This window comes from Boleophthalmus pectinirostris, unplaced genomic scaffold (genome assembly GCF_026225935.1).
Source record: "Boleophthalmus pectinirostris isolate CB_2022bp ecotype Guang Dong unplaced genomic scaffold, ASM2622593v1 HiC_scaffold_6, whole genome shotgun sequence".
Lineage (NCBI taxonomy): Eukaryota > Metazoa > Chordata > Actinopteri > Gobiiformes > Gobiidae > Boleophthalmus > Boleophthalmus pectinirostris.
Genome location: NW_026571447.1, coordinates 29,056,133 through 29,082,110, shown reverse-complemented (window position 1 = coordinate 29,082,110; position 25,978 = coordinate 29,056,133). Strand labels below are relative to the sequence as shown.

At 37.7% G+C, this 25,978-nt stretch overlaps 1 protein-coding gene across 1 annotated transcript in view; it reads right to left on the bottom strand.

Annotated features, from left to right (window-relative positions):
* pklr (pyruvate kinase L/R) overlaps positions 1–20,584 on the bottom strand; it is a 45,458-nt gene extending 24,874 nt beyond the window's left edge. Inside the window, 3 exon segments of the mRNA XM_055163739.1 lie at positions 464–555; positions 2,751–2,915; positions 20,482–20,584. Coding sequence (XP_055019714.1) covers positions 464–555; positions 2,751–2,915; positions 20,482–20,515 — 291 coding nt within the window. The 5' untranslated portion in view covers positions 20,516–20,584.
* Between the last annotated feature and the right edge of the window lie 5,394 nt (positions 20,585–25,978).

Genomic DNA, 25,978 nt, shown 5'->3' with positions numbered 1-25,978 from the left:
CTGAAAATAAAAGATCCTAAAGTTCCATCACTTATATCAACCATGATTCAACGAGGAAATTACTGTGGGGCATAATATGGAACTAGGTAAAACAGTTCAAAACCAGGTCTTAATAAGAAAGTTTCTCTGTGGTAGCATAGAGAGGAGAGACAGAGAAGATCAGTGCAGGAGCTGGAGAACACACTGTAACTTTGCCAAGAGTGATTTTTATATAGACAAGAATTAAACCAAGACTCAACCAAGCCATGAGCCAAATATGAAATGAGCACGGCTTATAATGTCACATAAATAGACAGAGAACATCTCTAATGCTTTTGTCCTACACCCCAGTCTCAAACGGGTTAAGATTAGAATTACGTACATGTGCATTTAATGTGCTCTATACAGTAAAACATGACATTTGCTTCGTTTCTGTGGCCTGGTTGCTTGTTTTTCTCGTGAAATCTGGCAACCCTGCACTCACCTCATGTGAGCCGTGAGAGAAGTTGAGGCGAGCAATGTTCATTCCTGCTTTGATCATCTCCTGTAGTTTTGGAACCGACCGAGAGGCAGGACCTGAGGGAGAAACACAACGGGAAATGAGTCTTCTAATACTTTGTCAGTATTGTGCTGTTATGAAGGGAAGTGAGGTGAGAGTTTCACTGGGTCAAACAGTGTGTATAAGACTGTAAAGTTTTGGCTCTCTTCTAAGTAAATCTACTATTATGTTCTTTGTTAATAAGACTGTATGATGTGTTTTTGAGCTATGAGGAAACCCTCTCACCTGTTGCATGGTGAATATGAAATTCTTATTGAGCATTATCAAGTGAATATCTTTGAAGAGTAACAGATATAAACTATATAAAAAATAAAATTTGTTCCAACTTTTGTGGCCCTCTTTAATACATGCTCAACAAAGGCACATTAATACCGTATTTTTCGGACTATAAGTCGCACTTTTTTTCATGGTTTGGGTGGTCGTGTGTCTTATACTCTGGTGCGACTTAAAATGTTCACACTGACAGCCGCGAGAGGGCGCTCTAGTCTTGTGTACAAGATTCTCCTACTCCTGTACAGCTGTCACTTTGCGCCCTACTGTGCATGTCTCCTGCAGAAAAAGCCACTGTCCTGCTGCAAGTAGTACAATATGCAGTCCAAAACGGTAAACAAGCAGCAGAAAGAAAGCTTGGAGTGAGCGAGAAACTTGTGAAGGACTAGAGAAAAGCAGGAATTGAGAACAAAGCTTCACTGACAATCGAGAGGATGCGCCATGCAACTTTCTTGGAAGTCATTGGATGAATCGACAAAGCCTGGACTTCAGTGAAACCGAAACCATCCTGTTGAGATTCATAAAGGCCGGAATAATTCTAACTGGAACTGATGCTGAGTCTGGCAACAGCTACGCAGAAGAGGAAGTGGCGCTCTGTTTACCTCATGGATCTATGGTTTACCTCTGGAGGTCGCACAGAAGTGACACCAAGGATGAAGAATTCAATGGATTTAGTGATTTGTGAGTGAGATGGAGAGTTTGGTAAACTTGTGATATTGCTTATGCTATAGTCTCTGAGGAACTGTTCATATGTGACATTAACATACCAGACACCTATTCAGCCTGTTGTTCTCTGTTCTATTGTTATTACTATAACTTGCCTTTCAAGATGAAATGTCGATTCCCCCAAAAAGTGTGACTTATAATCCAAAAAATACGGTAAGTCTTTATGTCCATTGTGCTCCAGTATCTGTGAAATCCAATGTGTTGAATTTATGGTTGTTATCAATTATATTTGCACCATGGGGCTAGTGCAATAACTTGGACACTTTATGGCTGTACAGATCAAAATGGACAATGGACATTAATAATAGACACTTATTTGTCTTCTTCTCTGAGCTCTGACTGTTGTCAGACCGTAGTGTGAGAATTAAACCAAGACTTAACAGATCCATGAGCCAAAAATGAAATTAACACTGCTTATAATGTCACATAAATAGACAGAGAATAGACGATGTTACTGTGTTTTCTGGGGCAGCGAGCCCAAGACAAATTTCCCTTGGGGATCATAAAGTTGATCTTAATCTTAATCTTATGGAGCCGTTTCCTTGTGATCTAAAGTATAATACAGTGAATACCACACATTCAGCTGCAGTAATGAGTGAAAATCCCTTCGGGTATATATGTCTTTTGCTTGAGTCTGGAGTAGAGTGTTGTGGCTCGCAGCTCGGCAGGAGGCCCTCTCTCGTCCCAGACTTGTGTTGTGATGCCGCCTTCACACAAACATGAGCCCAATGATCTGAAGGCGGCTCACTTCAGATTTCCATATTTCACTTGTGTCCTTCATTCTCCTTGTCTCCACCCTTCTACTGGTTTTATGAATGTGTGACTGAGTGGTCCCTCTGTGATTACCACCCGAACTTTGTAGTATGTAAGTATGTAAAGTAGTCTAAATAACTTGAATTATGAATATTTTCGAGGGGTTTGAGGAGCACTTGAAATTATTTTTAGTCTTATTTTTAAGTTCAGTTGAAGTAAGAAAATATATTCCTTTGGCTGCTAATTTTTTTGTGAAATGTATTCAAATTGCGATTAAATATTCTTAATTTAAAGTTGCACAGTGTAACTTTTCTGGTGGAAAGGCCTGTCAGGTGTAACCATGGAGTTGTTATTGTTTTGTCTGGAATATTCCACAGTATGGCTATAACTTAAGTTACATCATGTACCTTCAGTGTATTCTGTAAATATATTTTTTTACTGTGTTATTGATGAAGCGTCTCACCGATTGTGCAGATGATGTTGGTGTTGCGTGCTGTGATTGGCTCCTGGTCGATGTCCAGCAGACACAGGTGCTCCAGGAAGGTGTCGGCCATACTGGCGTCCAGCTGCTGTCTCTGGATGAACGAGTCCGGCAGGGACATCACATCTGAGTAACGTCGAATACGAGCTGAGAGGAACAGGGAAACATATTTCACCTTTAGACTGGAGGATATTGTTCAAAATGTTATTGCTCAGATCCAATAATAATATTCAATCTATTAGAAGAAGAACAAAAGAACAGAACAGAAAAACAAAAGAAAGAAAGAAAAAAAAAGGCCTTGAAGGTGTTCTAGCTGATTAACTGGTCTTAAAATATGAAAAACCAAACTTCTCTCTTTAAATGAGGTCAGCCCTATGTTCCCACAGCTCTAAGTTCCCACAGCTCTATGTTCCCACAGCCTTATGTTCCCACAACCCTATGTTCCCACAGCTCTGTGTTCCCACAACTCTACATTCCCACAGCCCTATGTTCCCACAGCCCTACGTTCCCACAGCTCTATGTTCCCACAGCCCTATGTTCCCACAGCTCTATGTTCCCACAGCTCTATGTTCCCACAGCCCTATGTTCCCACAGCTCTACATTCCCACAGCTCTACGTTCCCACAGCCTTATGTTCCCACAACCCTATGTTCCCACAGCTCTGTGTTCCCACAGCTCTACATTCCCACAGCCTACGTTCCCACAGCCCTATGTTCCCACAGCCCTATGTTCCCATAGCTCTATGTTCCCTCATTTCTAAGATTTTTCTTATTTTTAAGATTCTAAGATTTTCTCAAAATGAAACTCTAAGTCAAGTCATTTTTATTTTATGCCTCATTTAAGGGGATTCAGAGTCATTTCAACCTAGGATCCTTTGCACCATGACCTCTACATTAGATCTGTATTCAACTGCTGCTGGACAATAGGTTCAGTGTAACTACCAAATTGTGAGAAACTGGGATAAAATCTGATGCAAATGATGATAAAGGAAACGTGGGAACATACAGCCTAATAAAAAAAAAAAAAAAACTAAAAACCTAAACTTAGTTATTAGGGAACAAAAGGCTGAGGGAACATAAGCACGTTCCCTTTTAAACAGTTTGCAGTCATGCACAGTTATTCTTCACATTCCAAGTGCTCTCCTAGTTGCTAATTATTCATCAAGATAAGTTAATGAGTAAGTTTAACAATTTTCAGAGACCAGAACAGAGTTTCGCTGTCAGTAATGCTAACAACTATCATACTAACGGCACGCCAGCGTTACTTTCTAGGTTGCAAATGATAAAATGATTTGCAGACAGCACACAACAGTTTAATTTTGATTCTAAGAAATCTACTGGCGTAAGATTTAATACAAATACAAGATGGATTTAAACAACTCGCGGTCAGGAATCTGTGATCAATACGAACGTTCATGGAGCTAATTAGATGTTTGATTTTCAGCTAAAATGTGAAAAACTGTAATATTATTTAAAAAGGACTTGTTGAACTGTAAAAATCAGCTCACCTGTTGTTCTTTATGTGCTCAGATTAAAGTCTAACAAAGCCTCAGACAGAACAGAGCCTACGTTTAGCATCACACCCCAGGAAATATTAAGGATATCAGCTGCAAAGTATAAATCTTCTGAACAACAGCCCTGACATTGTGTGAGCAGTAAACACGCACATTTCCTTCAGACCTGTTGTCGCATCAAAGCCGATCCGCTCAGACTGACGGAGGTGTGCAGTGTTAATTATAAGAGTCACACTTGAGTCGAGGGGACGCAAAATGAGAAACGGGGTAAAAATAGCATCAGCAGAGGCTCTGATTTAAAACATCCTGAAGGAGCAGACATCAGGATCACGTCTGGCACATGCTCACAATACTGTCACATCATCATCTCTTTGTGTGATTGTTAAATAAGGCTTAATATAAATGACTACTCTAAGGAGACTGTGTAATCCCTCAGTCGTCCAGGTCGTTTCATTGCAAAATAAGATTAAATTATGTCAAAATGTGATAAAGTGAATATGCTTTTGTATTTGTTTTGTATTTTCACACGTGCCAAAACAAAAATATCACACATGAAACCACAATTAACCATGAGAACTACTTGCCTTATCTGCACACCTCAACCTAAACCTAAACTAAATTTACCCTAATTTACCTTAAAGATGCATCCCTAGTTTAAAGTGCAAGATTCAGCGAAATGCTTTCATAACTTCGATCATATTACAGAAACGAGCTTTGCGAATCATTCATAAAGTTGTTTTTTTTGAGCACACCCACAATCTTTTTATTCAATCCAAGCTCCTCAAAATTCCTGAACTTGTACAATATTATACACTGGTCATTTTATTCAGAGCATGCAATAATTTACTACCACGTAATATTCAAAGCTTATTCAAAATAAGAGAGAGAACTTATAATTTTAGAGGGTATGGAAATTTCAAATTGCCTAATGTACGAACTACTCGTAAAAGTTTCTGTGTGTCTGTATGTGGTGTAAAACTCTGGAACAGACTGGATACACATCTCAAGCAATGCCAAAATATCCATAAATTGAAGTTGTTATATAAACATATGGTTTGGTCACAGTATATGGAGAGTGGGTCATAATATTAGAACAATACTGCCTCTGTAGCGCTGGTTTATGTTTGTTGTTTTCTTACCATTGCTGGTATGTGCTGTCCGTTACATTACTTGTATTTGTTGTTTCTTAACATTGTCTGTTTCCTTAACTTTACCATTGTTGGTGCACTTATGTTATACTACCAAACTATAACAGTGACTCTTGTCTGCACTTGTAAATAGTTCATATAGTTTAATTCAAAATGTCTGAAAAACGCAAAATAATATCATTGTGTTAGATTATGAAGAGTAGGGCTGGGATTAAATAAATTTTCTTCTTCCCACTCCTTTTTGGGCAAAATATTAATAATAATAGTTATTAGTAGTTGTTGCTCTTTTCATTTCTATTATGATTTCACTTATGTCATATGTTCCATTGTATATAAATGTAAATCTTTACTTGCCCAAAATAAATGCATAAAATAATAATAATAATAATAATTTCGTGGTTTATAAAGTTTCAAAAAACATAGGCATTGTGGTCTTTAGTTGCCACATACCTGATTCGCCCTGAGCAAACTTTCAAACTTTAATATACATTTTTTTATGGAAAGTCTGTGGGAAGGACTAATGGAAAGTGTACTTCCAGAACCAGGGGGTTGGGGGTTTTAAATAAGTTTAAGGATGCTGTTGAAGTAGCATTTCTTTGCATTTTTAATCATTTTTCCCACCTAAAATCTGCTATCAAAGTCCTTACATACTTACCAATATGCTTTGGTGAAACAGTAATCTAGTTTTTGTTTTTTGTTTTTTGCTTTGGGACAAGCCTGTCTGCCTGTACACCCCTCTTCCCTTTTCAAAGCCGGGAATTCTGAAATATTTATGTGCAAAATTCCGAAGTCTCAAAGTGACGCCGGTGTACGCACAGTTAATACTAATACTACAGGACGACAAGGACAACTGCACAAACCGACACAAGCTCGCAATAAGACAAAGAAGAGGAGGAGAAGGACTCAGAGTGTGGACCTTGGACATCTTTATTTGTTCAGTGTTTAACATCTCTCAATTGTTTGGAAAATAAAATGATCTGATTCTCCAAAAATAAAAAGATGCACCATGTTACTTTTTGGGTAGAGGTCCATCACCTGCTTGTTTTTATGGATATGTCATTCTTCTGTTTGGAATGTTTCACAGTATGACATTAAACAGCTCTACTTTTCATTTATTCAATTACAGATGGTCTTGCTGCTGAAAAATACCTAAGCTCTATACTCTGACTCTGAGTGGGATTGCCTCTTTACAGATCCGACCTGTAACTTGGTCTAGTTTGGTCTCCATTAAGATAGAAAGATGTAATACCGTACTGTGAAACATTTCAGACAAACCAATAACATGTCCATGGAGAAAAGCCATTGTGTAACCCTCCATCAGAAGAGTTACACAATGCACCTTGAAGCGTGTCCTCCCTGATCAGAAAGTTACTGCTGCTTCTATCTTCGAGCCAACAAGTACATATACTGTTTTAGCAGAGGTGAGGACTTGCAAGTCGTGACTTGGACTCGAGTCAGACTTGAGTCACTATTTTATTTTTTAAAGACTTGACTTGATAAAATAGACTAAGACTTGGGACTCGACTTGGACTTGAAGCTCAAGTGACTTGGGACTTAACTCGGACTTGAGGCCTGTGATATGAGAAGACTTGATGCTTTTCCTAAAAAATATGTTTTTATTAAATACTTTTCTGTTTACAGCTGATAAATGTGATGCTGAATTTTACAGGAAAAAACTGGAAGATTTCCCTCCCATTTATCTGTTTGTTACTTTGGATGTAACTGAAGTACTGTGATGTGGTATCCTCAAATGTACTACAGTAAAATGCAGTACAATACAGTAAAACAGAGGGAACTACATAGAACATGATTCTTCCATTTCAATGCAGACTACACAACAAAATAAATGCATTTTAATCTTAATTCTTTCTGTTTTGACTATAAAGATTTGCACTAAGATCTTGTCAAGACATTTAAAAAGGAAAAAGCAGCATTTCTACAACTCTAAACTATAAATACTAAACTATAAATACTAATCGAAATACAATTATAAATGCTAAAAAAAAGCTGTATTTGGTACTTTGTTTTAAAGACTTGAAATGACATGAAGCTCAAAGCAGACGACTTGGACTTGACTTGGACTTATGGGCCAGTGACTCAAGACTCGACTTGGACTTGCCTGTCTTTGACTTGGGACTTGACTTGGATTTGAGGTCAAAGACTTGAGACTTACTTGAGACTTAAATCCACGACTTGGTCCCAAGTCCTTAACTTGTCCTTAACCAAGTCAGTTTTGTCACTGTAGCCTACATACACTACAGTGGGAATGCATGTGTGTATTTTTCCTTGAGTAAGTATTTTGTAAGTCCAGTGGAGGTATGACTCTATATTCGTGTCTATAAACTCTTTTATTTTTAACTCATGTACGATTGTGCCGTGTTACTGAACTGAATGAACTGATGTGTCTGTTGAAGTCCTCTCTAATCGCTGCATCAAAACCAACTCCCTGAATCTCCCTAAAAGCCAAACAAAGCTGTACCTGGCTGAGTGCGCTGAGCCACTGTAACCACACCATTTTAGGAGATGTCACAGCCAGTTAAGTCCTGCAATCTATTCCACCATGAGAGAAAAAAGGAGAGGAAATGAGAAAAGGAAAAGAGGAGAGAGAGAAATGGCCTGGCTGGGTGCAGAGGTGAGCCAGAGGGAGACAAGGTCAGACATAATGGTACAGCAGAGCAGAGAGCACTAAACAAAGGAGCCGCGAGATGAAGAGAACAGGGCTATCAGTGGCTTTCAGACTGATATGGTAATATTAGGGCTGTTGCCGTAGCGATTCACAATATAAAGTGAAGTATTTTATCTTTTGAATGGTGAAAGTCAACAGGAAGCTGAAACCAATACAATAGACAGCAGCACAGTGCGTTTAATGAGAGCAGGTACAGGAGTGGGTGGATGTTGATAACAAATGTTTTTTGTTTTGTTTTTCAGAACGTATCAAGTGGAAAATGCAAGGTTAAAATAATGCAGCAAGCAAAGATGGAACCAGGACTAAAACTGGACTACAGCAGGACTTCTAAAACATACACTACTGGTCAAAAGTTTTAGAACACCACACTTTTTACATTTTTTTTTACCAAAACCGTTGACCAAACCGTATTCTAAACTTCTGATTCATGAAAGTAGTCACCTTTGGCAGTTCACTGAAAATAAAAACAATATCTAGGTAAGTTAAAATGACTTAAATTAAGAACATTTTACTTTATTTGAGTAGATTCAACTTGACAAAGTTAATACAATTATCTGTCAATGGAGTAATTGTGTTTTTCATTAATTTAAGCAACATTCAATTCGAAGTGCAAAAAGTCGTTGTTTTTGCTTATTTCAAGTGTAGCAAAATACAAAAAGTCTTATTCCACTGGCAGATATTTTTACTTGTCAAGTGAAATTTACTCAAATCATGATCAAACTTTCTTAATTCAAGTCATTTTAACTTAGCTAGATTAAATTTTTCGCAGTGTGAACACACTTGTGGCTCATTCTTTTTACAATAGAAATCAAATATTCTTCAGAAAGTTCTTCCCAAGTCTGTTGCAGAAGTTTCCATAAATGTGTGGCACTTGTAGGTTTCTTGACTTTCACTCTTCTGTCCAGTTCATCCCAAACCAGTTCGATGTGGTTTAAGTCTGGAGACTGGGCTGGACACTCCATGTTTTCAAGCTTTACCATCTTATTCTTTTTTCCTGAGGTAGTTTTGGCAGAGCTTGGACTTGTGTTTTGTTATATTTTATCTTTTTTTTAACCTTTGTCTGTTCAGTTCTTATCTTTGTACCATTTCAAGCTCTTCATTGGACTTGCATGACTTGAACTGCAATAAATAGCTGGAAAAATTAGGGTGTTCTAAAACTTTTGACCAGTAGTGTAACTTATTTTTATTGTTTTGAAAGTTCTATATCCACTGAAAACAACGTATCAACATGTTTTATAAGTTTCACTTGTGCTCTGGTTCCTCCCTCTCCATGTTAAGCTACTCCCCCTTCAGAGCGCTATCACTGCATAATAGATGCATCAAGAATTTCGGACTTCCGGTCATTGCGCAATGTATACTGGGAAGGATTTTCTGAAAAAGTGAGCATCAAACCCACATGTTTGTTTTCCCAGTGGGATGCGTCTATTGCTAAAGCCAGTCTTTTGTAGTCTTTTGAACCATATCGCTTTTGTTTCTGGTTCTGATATTGTCATATTTTAGTTTTGGGATTCGGACATCGTAATTGTGTGGTTGTTGGACGTCCTAACACTGGAAAATGGCTCGAGAATTTGTTTGCCAGCTCCATAATTGCAAAAGGGAATCAGATCTGTGTGACTGCAAAACTCCGTTCAAACTGTTTCCCTTCCCAACGGAATTGAAAAATAGTGAAAGGCGAAAGCGATGGGCAGGATTGATACACAGGAAGGACCAAAAAGGAAACCTTTGGCTGCCTAAATCATCCAGAGTTTGCAGCGAACATTTTGGATGTGTATGTACATTTTGTTTGATGCTCACTTTTTTGGAAAATCATTCCCAGTATGCATTGTGCAATGACCGGAAGTCTGAAATTCTCGATGCATCTATTAGAGTGCATCCCACTAATTGAACTACTGCACATCACACCAGGTTTGTGGAGTTGTTGTGTACAGTTTTGTATCCTGCTTTTTTATATTTACGGAGAATAGTCATGAGCATGGATGATGTAGGTAAGAGGGTTTGACTAGGGAGAGATCTCTAAATGACCGAAACATGCATGGATGATATGTAAAATCTCTTAAGTCGTGTTTTTGATGACATGATAGACAGTTAAAAAAAAAAAAAAAACTCTCTTTGATGCAGCAGTTCTACAGTAATAATAAAAATTTGATTTTAGCAAATGAAGACTAAAACACATAAAACATCCCATAATTAATTTCTGTGTTATGAATGAAAAATATTGATTAGTGAAAGCACTTTAATTTTCTTAATTTGCTACAGACAGATTAATTTTGCAGGCCCATCATTACTTACTAGTCTGTTTAATGAACCAAAGGCCTCACAAAACTGATGGATGATTCGGCTTCAGAAGAAAATAGATTAAAATATAATTAAAGGAGTTTTGACTCATCAAGAAAATAATGTTTAGTAGCATATAACAATAAAAAGAAAAATTTAAAGTAAACTGTAGAACCTGTATGGAGAGGTGATCGCTTTGTTTGGAATTTTCCAGAGTATGGCATTAAACTTGAGGTGGTTTATAAAAGCACTTTGTCACGTGCTTGTCTCCATGGAGATAGATACGTTGGTCATGCATTACTGAGGAATATTCCAACCAAGCATTAATATATCGCCATGGAGAAAAGCAAGTGGCTGTCCCTCTTGCAGAAAAAAAAACATACTACATTTTATTCAAGACATTAAAAAGAAAACTCTGTATACTGTATAAGATACAGTTGAAAGATTCTACACAAAATTTAATCTTGTGAGCTTTACGCCATGTTGGTTCCTTATCAAAACAGACCTGGAGTTTTGTTTTGTTTCATTCACACGTTTGAGTAACCCTTTATTTTTAGTCTTTTTACATTTTGAAAGCTCAAAATGCTCTGTTCCAGCTACCTTTTTGTTTAGTAGAGATGGGCAATTCCAGAGCTGAAATCATCCAAATTATTCAAGTGTAAATGTAAGATATCTTGTGTTGATCGTCTTGTTAAATTTTGTTGCTCATCTTGTTGTATTTTGTGACTATATTTGCACTCTGTCTTAGTTTTGGCCCAAATTTATTCAGTGTCTAACAGACGCATGTGTGTGTGAGTGAAAATGTGTATTTTTATGTGGTTGTGCTGATTATTATTATTTTTTTCTTGTTTATTTGAATTTATGTAACCTACTGTCTGCCCTACTCTATTTGTCTTCTGCTGTTCTGAGTACGAGGACCTACCCTGATTCATCAGCCGGTTTCACTTCGTGGAAACCTTCTGCCCTCGCAGCATTAGAATTCATTCGCTTGACGGTAGGCGGGTGCTTTTTTTAATTTAACCAATCTCTGCTATTTCGTCGTGATGTATATTAAGCTTTTCCCAAATCCCGTAGGAAGAAGGGCAATAACGTCTTTCCCCTTGATAAAATTCACCAAACATTCTCTTTGTTTTGGCTTTAAATCCTCGATCTTGGGAATCGTTGCCAACACAGAATGTATGGCTCTTCGCTGATTGGCTGGTGCCCAGACTCACACTTCCAGGGTTCTTGCAAATCTAGTGTATTCTGATTCCTGACCTATTCACTGGAGAGAAATAAAATTGAGTGGAGACAATAGATGGCGCCAGACTGGCTAATGAGGAATCCCCTTGAAAACAAGATTGCGAGACATCTCAAGGGGCTTATCCTCCAAACAAATAAATTAATTAATAAAAATAAGTATGGAGTTTTAAAAAAAAAACACTGTTAAATATGCATGAATGAAACAAAATGCAACTCCTATCTGTGATGAGGTACCAACATTATAACATAGATCAGAAAATTGTGTAATATGGCCCTTTAAACTGATCACAGTTGACTCCTTTAGATGCTGGTTCTTGTTGTCTGTTCCTTATGATCCAGCTCTGGGATGTGACAGGTTTTTTCTCCCTGTGACCCACTTCTTCTGCTCTACTGGCCTCATCATTACGTGTGGCCCTGAGTGAGTCCTTCAACACCTCATTCTACAGCTCACGTACTCACGCACACACACTCATGCACACACACGCACGCGCAGACACACGCACGCACACATACACGTTTTAGGTTCATGCAGCTAAAACCTGGAACAGTCTTCCTGAACATGTGAGACAGACTCTTCTGTGACGCTGTTTAAATCCAGGCTCAAAACATTTCTGTTTAACTGTGCATATAACTGAAAGGTTTTCATTCCGCATTCTTCTCTCCAATTTATGTCTCTCTTTTTTAATTTTAATCTTCATGATTATTTATGTTTTGATTTGTTTTTATTATGATTTTAATGTATTTCTTATTCTGTAAAGCACTTTGAATTACTTTGTGTACGAATTGTGCTATACAAATAAACTTGCCTTGCCTACACACTCAAGTTGGATTTCCATATTGTTTGGAGACATTCATATCATGGAGACTGGATGGATCCTAACCTTAACCATTGTTACTACTTGCCTAACCTGAACTTAAAGGGCCTAAATTAGGTCTGCACTATTTTCTGATTTAAGTTATAATGTTATTTCCTCATCAAAACATACCTGGAGTTGCATTTTGTTTCATTCACATGTTGGCAGACAAATCCTGACTATTTAGAGTTCTTCTCTCAAACAGAAAGTACTCTGTTCTACCTGATGCTGTCATGTGGTAATACAGAAAGTGCTCCACTGTGTTTTTTAAACTTCAGACACTTTCACTAGAATCATCCGGATGATTTCAGCCCTGGAATTTTTGATGAAAACTTCCTCTACATCACAAGGTGGAACACAACAATTCAGCACTGCAGATGTATGGATGTATGTTTGGTGACTAATAATAAAGGGTTACTTAAACATGTGTGAATGAAACAAAATACAACATTTTCTGGACCTTTAACTCTAACTTTAATATATTTTACCCATTTCATGTTGTTGCTCTAATAATAAAGGATATACATTATCTGGACCTATTTTTTGTCCCATAATGAAGACATGTCTCCATTATGTGAGTGCAGATTTTAGTCCAAACACACACTCCCACACACAGACACTCACACACCCACAGGCACCCTCACAGGTACAGGCTCGTCAGGCAGGTAGCACTCTATAAATAGCCCAGCCACCAGGTCACTGACCCTGTGGTGAAATGTTAGATTAGAAAGTGCACTCCAAGACAGATTTAGACATGTCTAAGGGTAGAGTGTGGTGCACATTTGTTATTTGAAGAAAAACAACACAAGAAGAGAAATCTTTAAAGGAGACCTGTTATATGAATTTTACTTGTTGGCTTTTATAAAACTGTTACTTCATCACTGCCTTACTCAGATTTGTATTTAGATTGATTCATCCATGTTTGAGGAGTCCTGTGTTGTCCTGCATTTGAGGCGTGCTCAGAGAATTCCTATTTTCACCTACCCCCATTCCTTATCTTATCTTATCCATTTCTATAGAAATATGCAAATGAAAACCCTGTCCTTGCTATGGTGAATTAAGAGTTGGGCTTATGAATTCTGCAGTTTTGAAAAGGAGATCAGTGGACCCATTATATTACTAAGCCATTTCAGATCAATAACATGATTTACTGAACAAAATAAAAGCAGAAAATGTGCTCTTTTGAGTAAATGATTTAAATTATGCTGGTGAGCCAGACAGAATATATGGTTGGTAGCTAATATTTTGATAGTTTTTATGCTTAATATCTCTGTAATTACTGAGCCTATGCAAAGCGATTGATGCTGACCATTGTCTGTGTTTCTAACATAATTTTGGTCAAAGTCATTCTCTGTTCACACACAAAAAGTGAACTAAAAAAGCCAAAACTAGAACTAAACCAGGTTATGAGTGTGAGCAAAAAGATACTGGCAACTATGTGTAAAACTGGCTAAAATAGAATGATAAGGCATTCCCTCTCTGTCCCGGCTCGAGATCAACTAGTGGCCTCTCCATTGGTACTGCAGCTCCCGGGAGTTTGGGTCTGGAAATAATTCTCCCATAGAAGTACGGTGCGTTTTTGGGAATTCAAACTGCCCGTGTTCGGCTGACAGGGCATCCACAACTTTCACAAAGGTCGGATTTTGTAGGGATTCTTTTCTGTTTTCATAATATAAATGTTTTAAAATGTTTAAATCCTTAAAGCGCCTAAAATTTTGCTTTGTCAGAGTTCTCTCGCAACTCTCGCTCTGATTGGCCCAGATGCTCCACACCGCGCACGTTACAGACGCCACACAGGTCAGAGGCGCTCAACCGTTGAGGAAGTAACTGCAGAAGTGAACATTTTTTGGGCCCATGTGCCACTGAGCACAGGCCATTGAAAACAATACAGCGCCATCTTGGATTCATCTTCCAGATTTTATTATAGTTCTGTGCGTGAGAATGATTTAACTAAAACATGGGAACGAATTAGCTAAAACGTGTGAACAATTTAGCTTAACTGTGGGAACCATTTAGCTAAACATGGGAACGAATTACATATTGTGGGAATGAAATAGTAATTTGAGGCCATGATTTACTGTCTTTTTTCACGCACATCATCAGGCGGGCTCCCAAATTATTTCTACTAAACAATATTTACATGTTTGATTTGCAGAGAGTTAAGAATAAACAGACGTAAACAGATTGAGCAAGTATTATTTGAATATCAGTGCTTTGAATGTCTTGGTGACAAGAAAATATCGTTGACCTCCTTGTTGATGTTGCATCTCCTGTGGGAACCCTTCAGTGGTGGGACTCTGAGGGTCGCTGGAGGTGTTCCTCTGAACCAGGCCAATAAAGTCTCTGGCCCATTTCATATAATCAGCATGGTTCTCCTCAAAGTACTCCAGAGTTATAAACTCATGTTGTAGAGCTTCACATGGAGTTATTCTCTGTGAGAAGTCCACATGAAGGAGTTTCCTTACAGGAATAGAAACCCCATCCTGTCCCTGAATTCAGGGAACATAATTTCTGGTGAGTGTGACCGAATAGCCTCGTCCAGATCAAACCATTCCAGTGGACCTGTCATGTTCTATGGCACCATCTGTGTGTCCTCAGGGGTTCTAAATGTCCATCCATCCTCCATTTTGGAATAGTACCTTCTGGTGTATATTCCTCTGTCCAGCAGCTCATGTGAAGGAGCTCCCAGCACACTACGATGGTCCTCAGGCTGTTGTAGGGGGAGGAGTCGCAGAAAGAGGGTTTGCCCAGGTTGAGGAATATGAGGATGACACACAGGGGACCACAAATCCAGGGATTGGGCCAGAGGCAGTACCAGGCTGACCTCTGGAGTCCGAAAATAAATAGTGTTTTTCTTAGAGACTGCAGCTCTGACTTCAGGTGTGGCAATCCAAAATCAACCAACTTCACTTTCAGAGGCTGATTTTTGCAACTGATCAGCATTATGGCCTTAAAGGCCACCAGAAGCTGTTGGGCGACCTCACTCAGATATAGATTCTTTTCACGCTGTTTCCAAAGATCCTCCAAGCTGCAGTCCAGCATTTCAAACACCACATGTGTTCTCCTCCCATACAAATGTGTCCATGAACCTGACGATGTGGCATTTGTCCAGGTCCAGCTCATGGACATGGTGGAGCATTTTCATCTCTCTCTGCAGATAATACTGTCCCTCCTTGTATGTTATTAGGTTCTTTTTTCAGACCTAGAGTGTTATTTCATACCTGACAGTTTCGACTGCTCACTAGCGTCTTCCTCAGAGTGGTCACGTGATGTTGCTGTGACGTGTCTGGTCAGCTGATTTAAACAGGTTTGGCGCTGTCTTCCTACCGGTGGAGGCAGGACGACAGCGCCATCTGCAGTCCGACTTCGTCAGGACAGCATCCCAGGTGTGTGAGAGTAAAAAAGCCCCGTCGTTACAGTCCTGTGGGCACGTTTCCGTATTTCGATTGCTTCTTTAATCCAGCGGCGATGTTTGTTTTCCTCTGTCCCAATGATGTTTGCTTCATCCCAATCCATAACGTGGTTCTCTCTTTTACAATGGTCAGAAATGGCCGATTTGAGTTGTTCCTGTTCTGCTTTGTGTTTTGTTGCTTGTGTGCGCGCCTTCGCTGTCATCCTGTCTTCACCGGTAGGAAGACAGCGCCAAACCTGTTTAAATCAGCTGACCAGACACGTCACAGCAACATCACGTGACCACTCTGAGGAAGACGCTAGTGAGCAGTCGAAACTGTCAGGTATGAAATAACACTCTAGGTCTGAAAAAAAGAACCTAATAACATAGAATATTGGAAGACCAAATGAATCTCATTGGACTACTGTCCCTCCTTCTTGAGGACTTTCACTGTGACAGTTTCTGATGTCGTGGGCTGGAGACAGTGCGGCACCTGTCCAAAAGCCCCTTCACCGAGCATCCCTAGGACACAGTATTACTGCAGGTGATGTGACAGTTTTACTCCAGACGTATTTGTTTAGTTTGTGGTTTGTTGTATGACCTTGTGCCACGTGTGTGTTTTCTACACTTTGTGTAAATGACTGTTTAACCTGTCTCTCCTTTACAAGAATCTAACTCTATGGAATTGAGTGACACCACAAACTTTACCACGACACTGCAATGTCTTGGCATTCCACCATTTCCATATAATCAGGTTTAATGATATGGGGGAAAAAGCAATAAATCTTTTCACTATTATGATTAAATTAAAAGCACATATTTTCAATAATGTCATGATTTATATATATTCTGTATACATTTTACGACAAAATATTGTGTACAATATATTATAAGTATTCAAATTTGTGAAATTTGTATCAATGTGCCAAACACATTGCTACAAACCTGTAACTACAAACACAAATCTTATTTTCCTGACTCAAAAAGTTGCAATTGTAATTTACCTGTACTTGATACTTTATTTAAAAATCACAATCACAATAATTTGAGTCATTTTTGAAATTAGTATTATCAGCAATGATTTTGGTTGTGCAGACAGAATACTTTGGCATTGATTTAATTGTTTGATCAGTATATTTTTGATCTTGTTTGGTGTGTGACCATGACACTGTAACTACAACATGTTTCATTTTTGTCTTCCTTTAAGTAGCCTTCAGTGATTATCTCCTTCAGCACCAAGGTTGCCTGGTTAGGACAAAAGGCACATGTTAATTGTCCTTTCAATGATGTTGGAAGAACAAGAATCAAGTAAAAGTGTCAAAGTTCAAATACAGTTCTATTCAGATTGCCAAAGACTAGATAACCTGTGTTGTGCATAAATAGATTTTTCAGGATTTGACAGAAACAATTGTTTGCCAGGGCTATTTATTTGTTTATTTATTTATTCACTAAGACATTAAAAATAAAGCAGTGATATTCAGGTAATACTCACTCATTCTGCTTATTCATTTTCAGCAAATAAATGCCATAACCAAACCAGGAGGACAAGTACTAATGCACCCTAAGGCACATTTACTTCTGTTGACTATAGTGAGGTGGACACAATCTAAAAAAAAAAAAAATCTAATTGGATTTAAGCTGTTTTATTTTGTATCTCAATTTTCGGCTCCTCTCTTTCTCCAGGGGAAGCTACAGGCAATCATTTACCTGGTATCGTGGGAGGTTGGCATGGGAACAGCACAGATTGGGGTAGAAGGTTTGGACAACTCATGAGAAAAACAACCAAAAATTAAAGCCGCAAGCGGTGTCAAACGGCCCGCGCCCGCAAACACCGCACCCACAAATGGTGCGCCCCGCCAACACCATACCCTAAACGCCGTGTCCGCAAACTCTGTGCCTGCAAACAGCAAAATGACATAGTACGCCTTTAGATGTTCTTTGCGCCCCCTGCTGGCCAACCTTGAAAAATTCCCATGTCAGTAATATATGTTTTTTCTTCTAGTCATTAATAGAATTGAATTCCCAAATTTGGTACAAATCCGACAATGTTGACGTTTCATGTCTATGGTAGGGGGCGCTATAGTGTTCACTTTTCATATGTTTTATAGTGTATTATATTCAGACTGAGATCATGCATTAGTGATTCAAATTTCAGCACGATCGGACTAAGTCTGTGCGAATAGGAGCAAATAATGTCACCTTGAAATTTGTCAAAATTTTTATCAAAATTTGCGGCCTCACCGCACATAAACCGTGACAGTTATCAACATGAATTGGATAATTTTAGATGTTCCACTTCCCTAGATGATGTACGGTCATTGTCAGCCCTGTGGGTGAAGCACCTTCAGAGGAGTGCGTTCAAACGCAACGTCAACGAAAATGCGCACTGAAAATTAAATCCAAGATGACTGCCTTCTGGTTTGTCAAACTTAAATGATTTTATAGTGGAAAAAATGTGTTTAAAGGTCCAATATTAAGCAAAATTGACTCGTGTGAGCTTTAAGACATTTTAGAATATTGTTACCTCCTCAAAAACAGACCTGGAGCTGTGTTTAGTTACATGCACATGTGTTTAAGTAACCCTTTATTATTAGTTTGTGTAGCTCAAAATGCACAGTTCAACTTAGTTTTCGATGTAGTTTTCAATTTAACAACTCCTTTTACCTTTAGTTCAGTAGTGTTTGGCAATCCCAGGGCAAAATTATATAAATGATGTGATGGTATTGAAGGTGTATGGAGTTTAAAAACACAGTGGAGCACTTCCTGTATTATCACATGACATCATCAGGTAGAGCAGAGCTTAAACTCATCTTAAATATGCAGAATTTGTGTGTTAAACATGTGTGAATGAAACAAAACCCAACTCCAGGTCTGTTTGTGATGAGGAAACAACCTTCTAACATACCAGGAGAGCCTTAACTTTGTGCCAGTTTTTTAACAGGAAGTTAATTACAGAGATAAGCAAGTAATTGTTGTAGTAATTACAAATGTTAGATGCTGAGACATTATCTGGGCAGAGCTTATTCGTGGTACAAAAAGTTAAAGTGCCCTTAGAGGTTGAGGTAATAAAAGGGACTTCAGAGATAAGGTGTGACACAACCTTGAGTCATTAATAGGTCACCAGGGCCTAGATACTGCTACTGTTACTACTACAACAGCTATTAGAACTACTTGTACTGCAACTGCTGTAAATGCTATTACCACTATTTACTACCACTGTTATTTCATATTACTATTGTCTGTTACTACTACTACTATTGCTACTACAACTACTGCTGCTATTAATCACTGCTGCTACCACTTCACCACAAATACAACTACAGGTACTACACCAGTACTACTTCTACTACCACTACTGCTACTGCTACTACTACTTTTCTCAATTTCTGAAACCAGTACGACTGCTGCTACTGTTACTACTACTGCTGCTGCTGCTATTACTACTACTACAACTATTACTATTGGTACTGTTACTTACTACTACTACTACTACTACTGCTGCCACCACCACCACCACTGCTACTACTGCTGCTACCACTACTACTACTACTACTACTACTACTACTACTACTACTACTACTACTGCTGCTGCTGCTGCTGCTACTACTACTACTACTCCTACTGTTACTACTACTACTACTGCAACTATTACTATTGGTACCGTTACTGCTGCTACTGCTGCTGCTGCTGCTGCTTTGACCATTGTACCACTACTATTACTAGTTTATAGTAACTACACCTTTATTAGTTTTAATAAAGCATGAACAAAGACTTAGTTAACATAATAATCATCATGAACAAATAGTTTATTATGCTGGTTTATTTAACTCTTTAATTATGACGTTATGGCTTTGGGTTATGTATTAATAAAGCAGTCACTAAGCCTGAATCATTCTTAATTAACTATTTTTTTAGTTTTCATGCTTTATTGAGGCTAATTAAGGTGCAGTTGTCATCTACTACAAATACTATTAGTACTACTACTCAGAGGTCGTTGTTTTGTAAGTCTTAAGTAAATCTCGTTGACCTCAAACCTGAGTCAAGTCCCAAGTCAAATACGAGTCCAATCTCGAGTCACTGGCCCATAAGTCCAAGTCAAGTCTAAGTCATCTACTTTGGTTTAAAGACTTGAAATGACTTGAAGCTCAAAGTACCAAATATCGAGCTTAGATGTTTGCAGTTTATATGAATTTTAACCTAAACTGTACTTTATAAAGTCATAGTATATTTATATATGAGTATTTATAGAAAGTCTTCTCAAGTCAAGGGCTCAAGTCCAAGTCAAATCCCAAGTCACTGAGCTTCAAGTACAAGTCGACTCCCAAATCTTGATCTGTTTTATCAAGTCAAGTCTCAAGTAGTAAAAATAAAACTTAAGGCTGATTTGAATTCAAGTCACGATTTTCAAGTCTCCACCTCTGCAGCTACTAGAGAAAGCCGTGTATTGATTGACAGATTACATGAAGCTAATTAGTACCAGCCAAAGCTCCGTTGTCTCTGCTACTCAAGTGATTCTTTTGTTCTCTTTTACACCAAATCAATGAATTAATCTTAAACTGTTTCTCATTACAGGCCGTATCGTAGCAACACAAAACAAAGCACTTACCCATCATTTTGATAGTCTCCAATTTTGGGTCCATTATTTAGAGATCAAGTGCTTATTTTCCGTTATTTTAAGCTCTGAATGCAGCTTTCCGCGCACATGTGCCTCTCTGCTCCCTGCACCGCGAGTGATCGGGTCATTCACCTGTCGCTCAGGCAACCGCAGTGACCCAGCCTCTGCCGTTTTAACCTCTGACCCCTGCACCTCGCCTCATCTCTCCTCCTTCTCGCACGGCCTACATTCACAATACGTAACACAAATTATGCACATGAGGAGAAAGTAGTTACACTTACGGCTTACTCAGAGTTTCAAGTTAAAATTACTTGAGGGAAGAAATCTTACATCTATAATAATCATTCTGACATAGTTTATTTTACTTCACTAGCATTTAAATGTTGGGTAAAGGCACAGTATGGAACTTTCTGGAGAAGGCATGTCACCTGTTTGATTCCATGGAAATAGAAAGTTAGAATGTTCAAAAGTATAAAGTTTTATTTATAAAGTTTTAGTGCAATAAACGCCACCAAAAAATTACATACTGTGGCTTTAACTAACTTGAGTAAATGGTACAAGTTAAGGTATTGTTTGCTTTTACTTCTACATGAGCTGTATTTTGAATAAATTTTGAATTATTACAACATTATTTTTATTTTAATAGAACTTCTGGCTGCTTCTATGAACCAGTAAAGTGACAAAAGTTTTACACTGACAAGATTAGATTTAAAGGTGTGTTTCTTCTATTTTTTGGAAATATTTACTAAATGTTATGTCCAAACTGTTACTCAGTGGGCTACTTGCATTTTAGTGTTTCCACAAAATGTTTATTCATTATATACTTGAGTAATAATTAATCTCTATACAGTGTCTTCCTATCTCTTTACATTTTACAATATACAATAAATATAGGGCGTCATGAACTGCAGGATGTGTAGGAGCTGCAGATTACATGTTAACAAATCCATGACATATTAACCCACAACTGAACCCATGTGTGACAAGAAAGTCTCTATCCGTGTGTAATGGGTTATCTATCACCAAGATTTACATAAACAGTCGTTATATAATTGAATTAGAATGAGATCAGATGGAGCTAAATGAGATCAAATTAGACTGAGTATTAAAAATGTGCCTGTCTTTCTCATTTTAGAACAAATACGTTTTTATAATCATGTTTTAGTCACATGTTTCCCCTTGTGGAGGCCAAACGACAGTGTTGGAAAGTCACTGAATACATGAAAATACTGACAATACATACTCTGAATATTAATATTGAGTATGTGCTGGTACATTTACTCTTTCATTTAGTGATATGAAGAATACATGACTGTACTTTATAATCCGTGTATCATTCGTTCATTCATTTTTCAAAATAAAAGCAGATATAAGAAATAAGAATAATAAGAAAATGAAAAAACAACTATTTTCTTCAGTATTTGTCTCCAAACCAAAATGGGGAAAAAAAAAAAAAAAGATAACGATTTATTTGTACAGTTTTTGTGTTTAAATTAATAATGGAAAAAACAGATAACGACCGTTTCCTGTTTATGTGACTTAAACTGTGATGCTGGACTTTTGTGTCGCATATGGACTGAACCAGGACAAGACCAAGTCTAAAGCAGGTCTAAACCGGTCTCAGTCCTGGTTTGGTCCCGGTCGGGTCCCAGTCTCAGTCCTGGTCTGGTCCTCGTTTCAGTCCTAAACCAGGACTGAACCAGAAATGTCGGGACGGGCCCGGAGGTGCGCATGCGTAGACTGTTGGGAGATCAGAACTAAGACCAGGACTACACTGGGACTGAGACCGGGACAGAGACTGGTTTAAGTTAAGTCCTGGTTCAGTCCTGGTTTAGAAGTGGTTTAGTCCTGTCTTAGTCCTGGTTCAGTCCATATGCAGCACAAAAGTCGAATGATTAAAAAAACTAATCGTTATCCGTTTTTTCATATTGGTTATTTTGGAGACAAATAATGAAGAACATTTTTGTTTTTTTCGTATATAATTTTTGGTTTTATTTTGAAAAAAGAATGATTGAATGATACATGGATTCTTTATCATGCAGTTTTCGCTACTGCACAGTATTAGTGGGGGAAAAAAGCTTACCGTGTGTGCGTGTGATTTCCGTCTCTAAGTAGACTTAAATTAATCCATAACAAACAGTGTAACAAAAAATTATAAGTCATGTTATTTTTTATAATGCAACTCAGTATTCAGAAAATATGCCTGACTGGCCCATGTATCGGAATATGTTAGAAAATACATTTTAATTTGGGTATGAGTGTTGTGTAACTAAATACATTTTCAAATTCTTTTTCTTGGTTCGACCTTGTGATGTAAGCTTCTCAAAGAAGTGCAGCTCCTCAGTGAATTTGAAAGTTTATAAAGTTTTCACTGATTCATTCTGATCATTTCCAATCTCTTGAAGTGAAAAAGTTATTGTTTCTAACCTCATTTAATTGAAAATGGAAAGTTTATGTGCCCTCATTATAGCTTGGTTGCTATTATATGTCTCCCATTAATATTTATAGCTTTAACATCAAATAATATGGTGACCAGAAAGTGAAACATTTTCTTATTAAATATACCTCTTATTTTGAAACACCAATGCAGCACTTTATGACTGTGGATGTTCTTCGATTGCTAAAAAGTATGTTCATTGTGGGCTCTCTGATAAGCTGCTCTGATTTCGCTGACAGAGTTTGTGAAATGTTCCTGAAGGTCATTAATACTGTCCCCATCGCTCTATTAAATTACAGTCATGAACCCGAGGGGACACAGATAGAGGTGTAAATGGTTAGCTAAAGAACAAACGGACTTTAACCTGCACAGACGACATGAGAAAAAGTCCAGTGCATCAGCCAGGCTCTTATAGCACATTTGTTTAAATCTATGAGCCAGCACGGTTCAAAGGTCAGTGTTACATAGGCTGAAAATATGTTACCAGTAAAACACGCTTACACATTTTGACACTAAAATAGCAACATAAATAAATAATAATATATATTTTTAGTAACATATATCATTTATTTTCTACACAACTTCTACCACTACAACAAGTTTTTCCTCAATCCCACAAAATAACTACTACTGTTACTGTAAAAAAAACAAATCCATCCATTTTCTTCCGCTTATTCAGGGCCAAGTCGGGTAAATATTACAGTATATATTTTTATTGTAAAAATATGTTGTATTTTAGGACACTTAAAAACTGAAAGACTTCTACTATTGTACTACTATTACTATTAATTGCTACTATTACTCCTTTATAGTAACTACACCTTTATTACTCTTAATAAAGCATGAATAAAGACTTAGTTAACATAATACTCATAATGAACAAATAGTTTATTATGATGGATTACTTAACTCCTTAATTAGTAGTTAGTTATAGTATTAATAAAGCAGTCACTATGCCTGAATCATTTTTAATAAACTATTTGTGACTCTTCATGCTTTATTAAGGCTAATTAAGGTGCAGTTATCATCTACTAAAAATACTATTACTACTGCTACTACTGTATCTGTACTACTTACTACAACTTACATGAAGTCCTATATGTACAAATACCATGATGTTTTAAAGGCCAGGGTTACATAATACAGAATATAGGTGCCAGATAAGCAATCTTTTACACTAAAATGAAAACATGCAATGACATGAATACTGAAAAACCTTTCTTCAATAATCAAACAAAACCATTACTGCGACTACTTCTACTTACCACTTACATGCACCCACATGTTTAAGTCTAGCAGCCGTGACAGTGTGTAAAGGTCATGTGCTACCGGCAGTTTATATCTGACAGATTAAACTACATTCTTACACGTTTTGAGCAAAAAAACAGTCAAGATGATTATTTCTGCTGTTGCTGCTGCTATTTTTAATCACTATTACCACAACATACATGCACACATATATGTTTAAACGTTTCAGCTGTGATGGTTCAAAGGGCAGTGTTACTTAACTGAGAATAGCTGCAAGATAAGCAACTTTTATGCACTAAAATTTGAAAAAAAAGAAAAAAAAGCAAAGTCATGAAAAACAAATCATAACATCAGTAACAAAACCGTCACTGCTGCTGCTTCTACCACTTCCAACTACTACTTTAAATCTGTCCTCATCAGACATGGTGATAGTGTAAAAGGTCATGAGTTTCCTAGTAGCTGATAGCAGATAAAACTTGTCATTCAAAATTAAATCAAGATTATACAAATGAACTTCATGTGTATCTTCAGATCAATTACTGGTTCTGCTAATAACAACCACAACTACTACTACTACTGCATATTTTTAAATGGATCAACCTGACTAAAAGTCAGAAATACAGAGGCAAGTTAATAGATTACAGATTAAACTACTTACTTACAAATATTACCAAAAAATACTGCTACTGCTAACAACTAAGTACCACTACTACTGCTGCTATTACTGCTGCTACTACTAATACATAAAAAATAAAAAAAAAGTCATGAATATGTGAAGAAGCAGTGACGTACCTGGATCCATGGCGAAGGCCCAGACAAATAAGGGCAGGGTCCAGACAGACAAGCGTAAAACGGGTCTGACCATTTACAGGCTGTGGGTCTGACCAGTGCCATCTTGTGCACAGAAACAGGATTTAAGAAACATTTCGTCCATTTTTTTTCATGAGTTTATTTGAGAAGTTGCAGCGCAGAGCATGACAAAAAACAATGTATTTTGCCTCTGAAGATAATATTTGGTCCCATGTAGTTTTTAGTAGTTCTGAGATATTCGCGGTTCAAGTATAAATGTTTTGTTTACAGTTCAAATAGCAAAGGGTGAATAAAGAATAGTTTTAAGTTAATAGGAATATATGATTCACTCAACAAAAATGGCAAACAGCATTATAATTCAAAGGGGACTACATGTTCAGTCTATTATTTAAAAGCGTTCTATGTCAAATCTGTGTATCGTTTGTTCATTAGTTTTTCAAAATAAAACCAAATATAAGAAAATGAAAAAAACAACTATTTTCTTCATTATTTGTCTCTGAAATCAAGATGAAAAAACAGATAACGATTAATTTGATCAGTTTTCGTTTTTGTGTTTAAATGAAGAATGGAAAAAACGTATAACGGTCGTTTCCTGTTTCCGTGACTTAAACTGCGATGCCGGACTTTTGTGTCGCAACCAGGACTAAAACAGAACTGAACCAGGACTAAACCGTTTTCAGTCCTGGTCTGGTCCCACTTTCAGTCCTGGTCTCAGTCCCGGTCTGATCTCGGTCTCAGTCCCAGTCTCAGTCCCGGTCTCAATCACGGTCTGGTCCTGGTCTGGTCCCGGCCTCAGTCCTGTTCTCAGTCCCAGGCTGGTCCTGGTCTCAGTCTTGGTCTCAGTCTTGGTCTCAGTTCTGGTCTCAGTTCTGGTCTCTGTTCTGGTCTCAGTCCCGGTCTCAGTCCTGGTTCTGGTCCCAGACTTAGTTCTGTTCTCAGTCCTGGTCTGGTCCCGGTTTCAATCCCTTTCTCAGTCCCAGTCTCAGTCTCAGT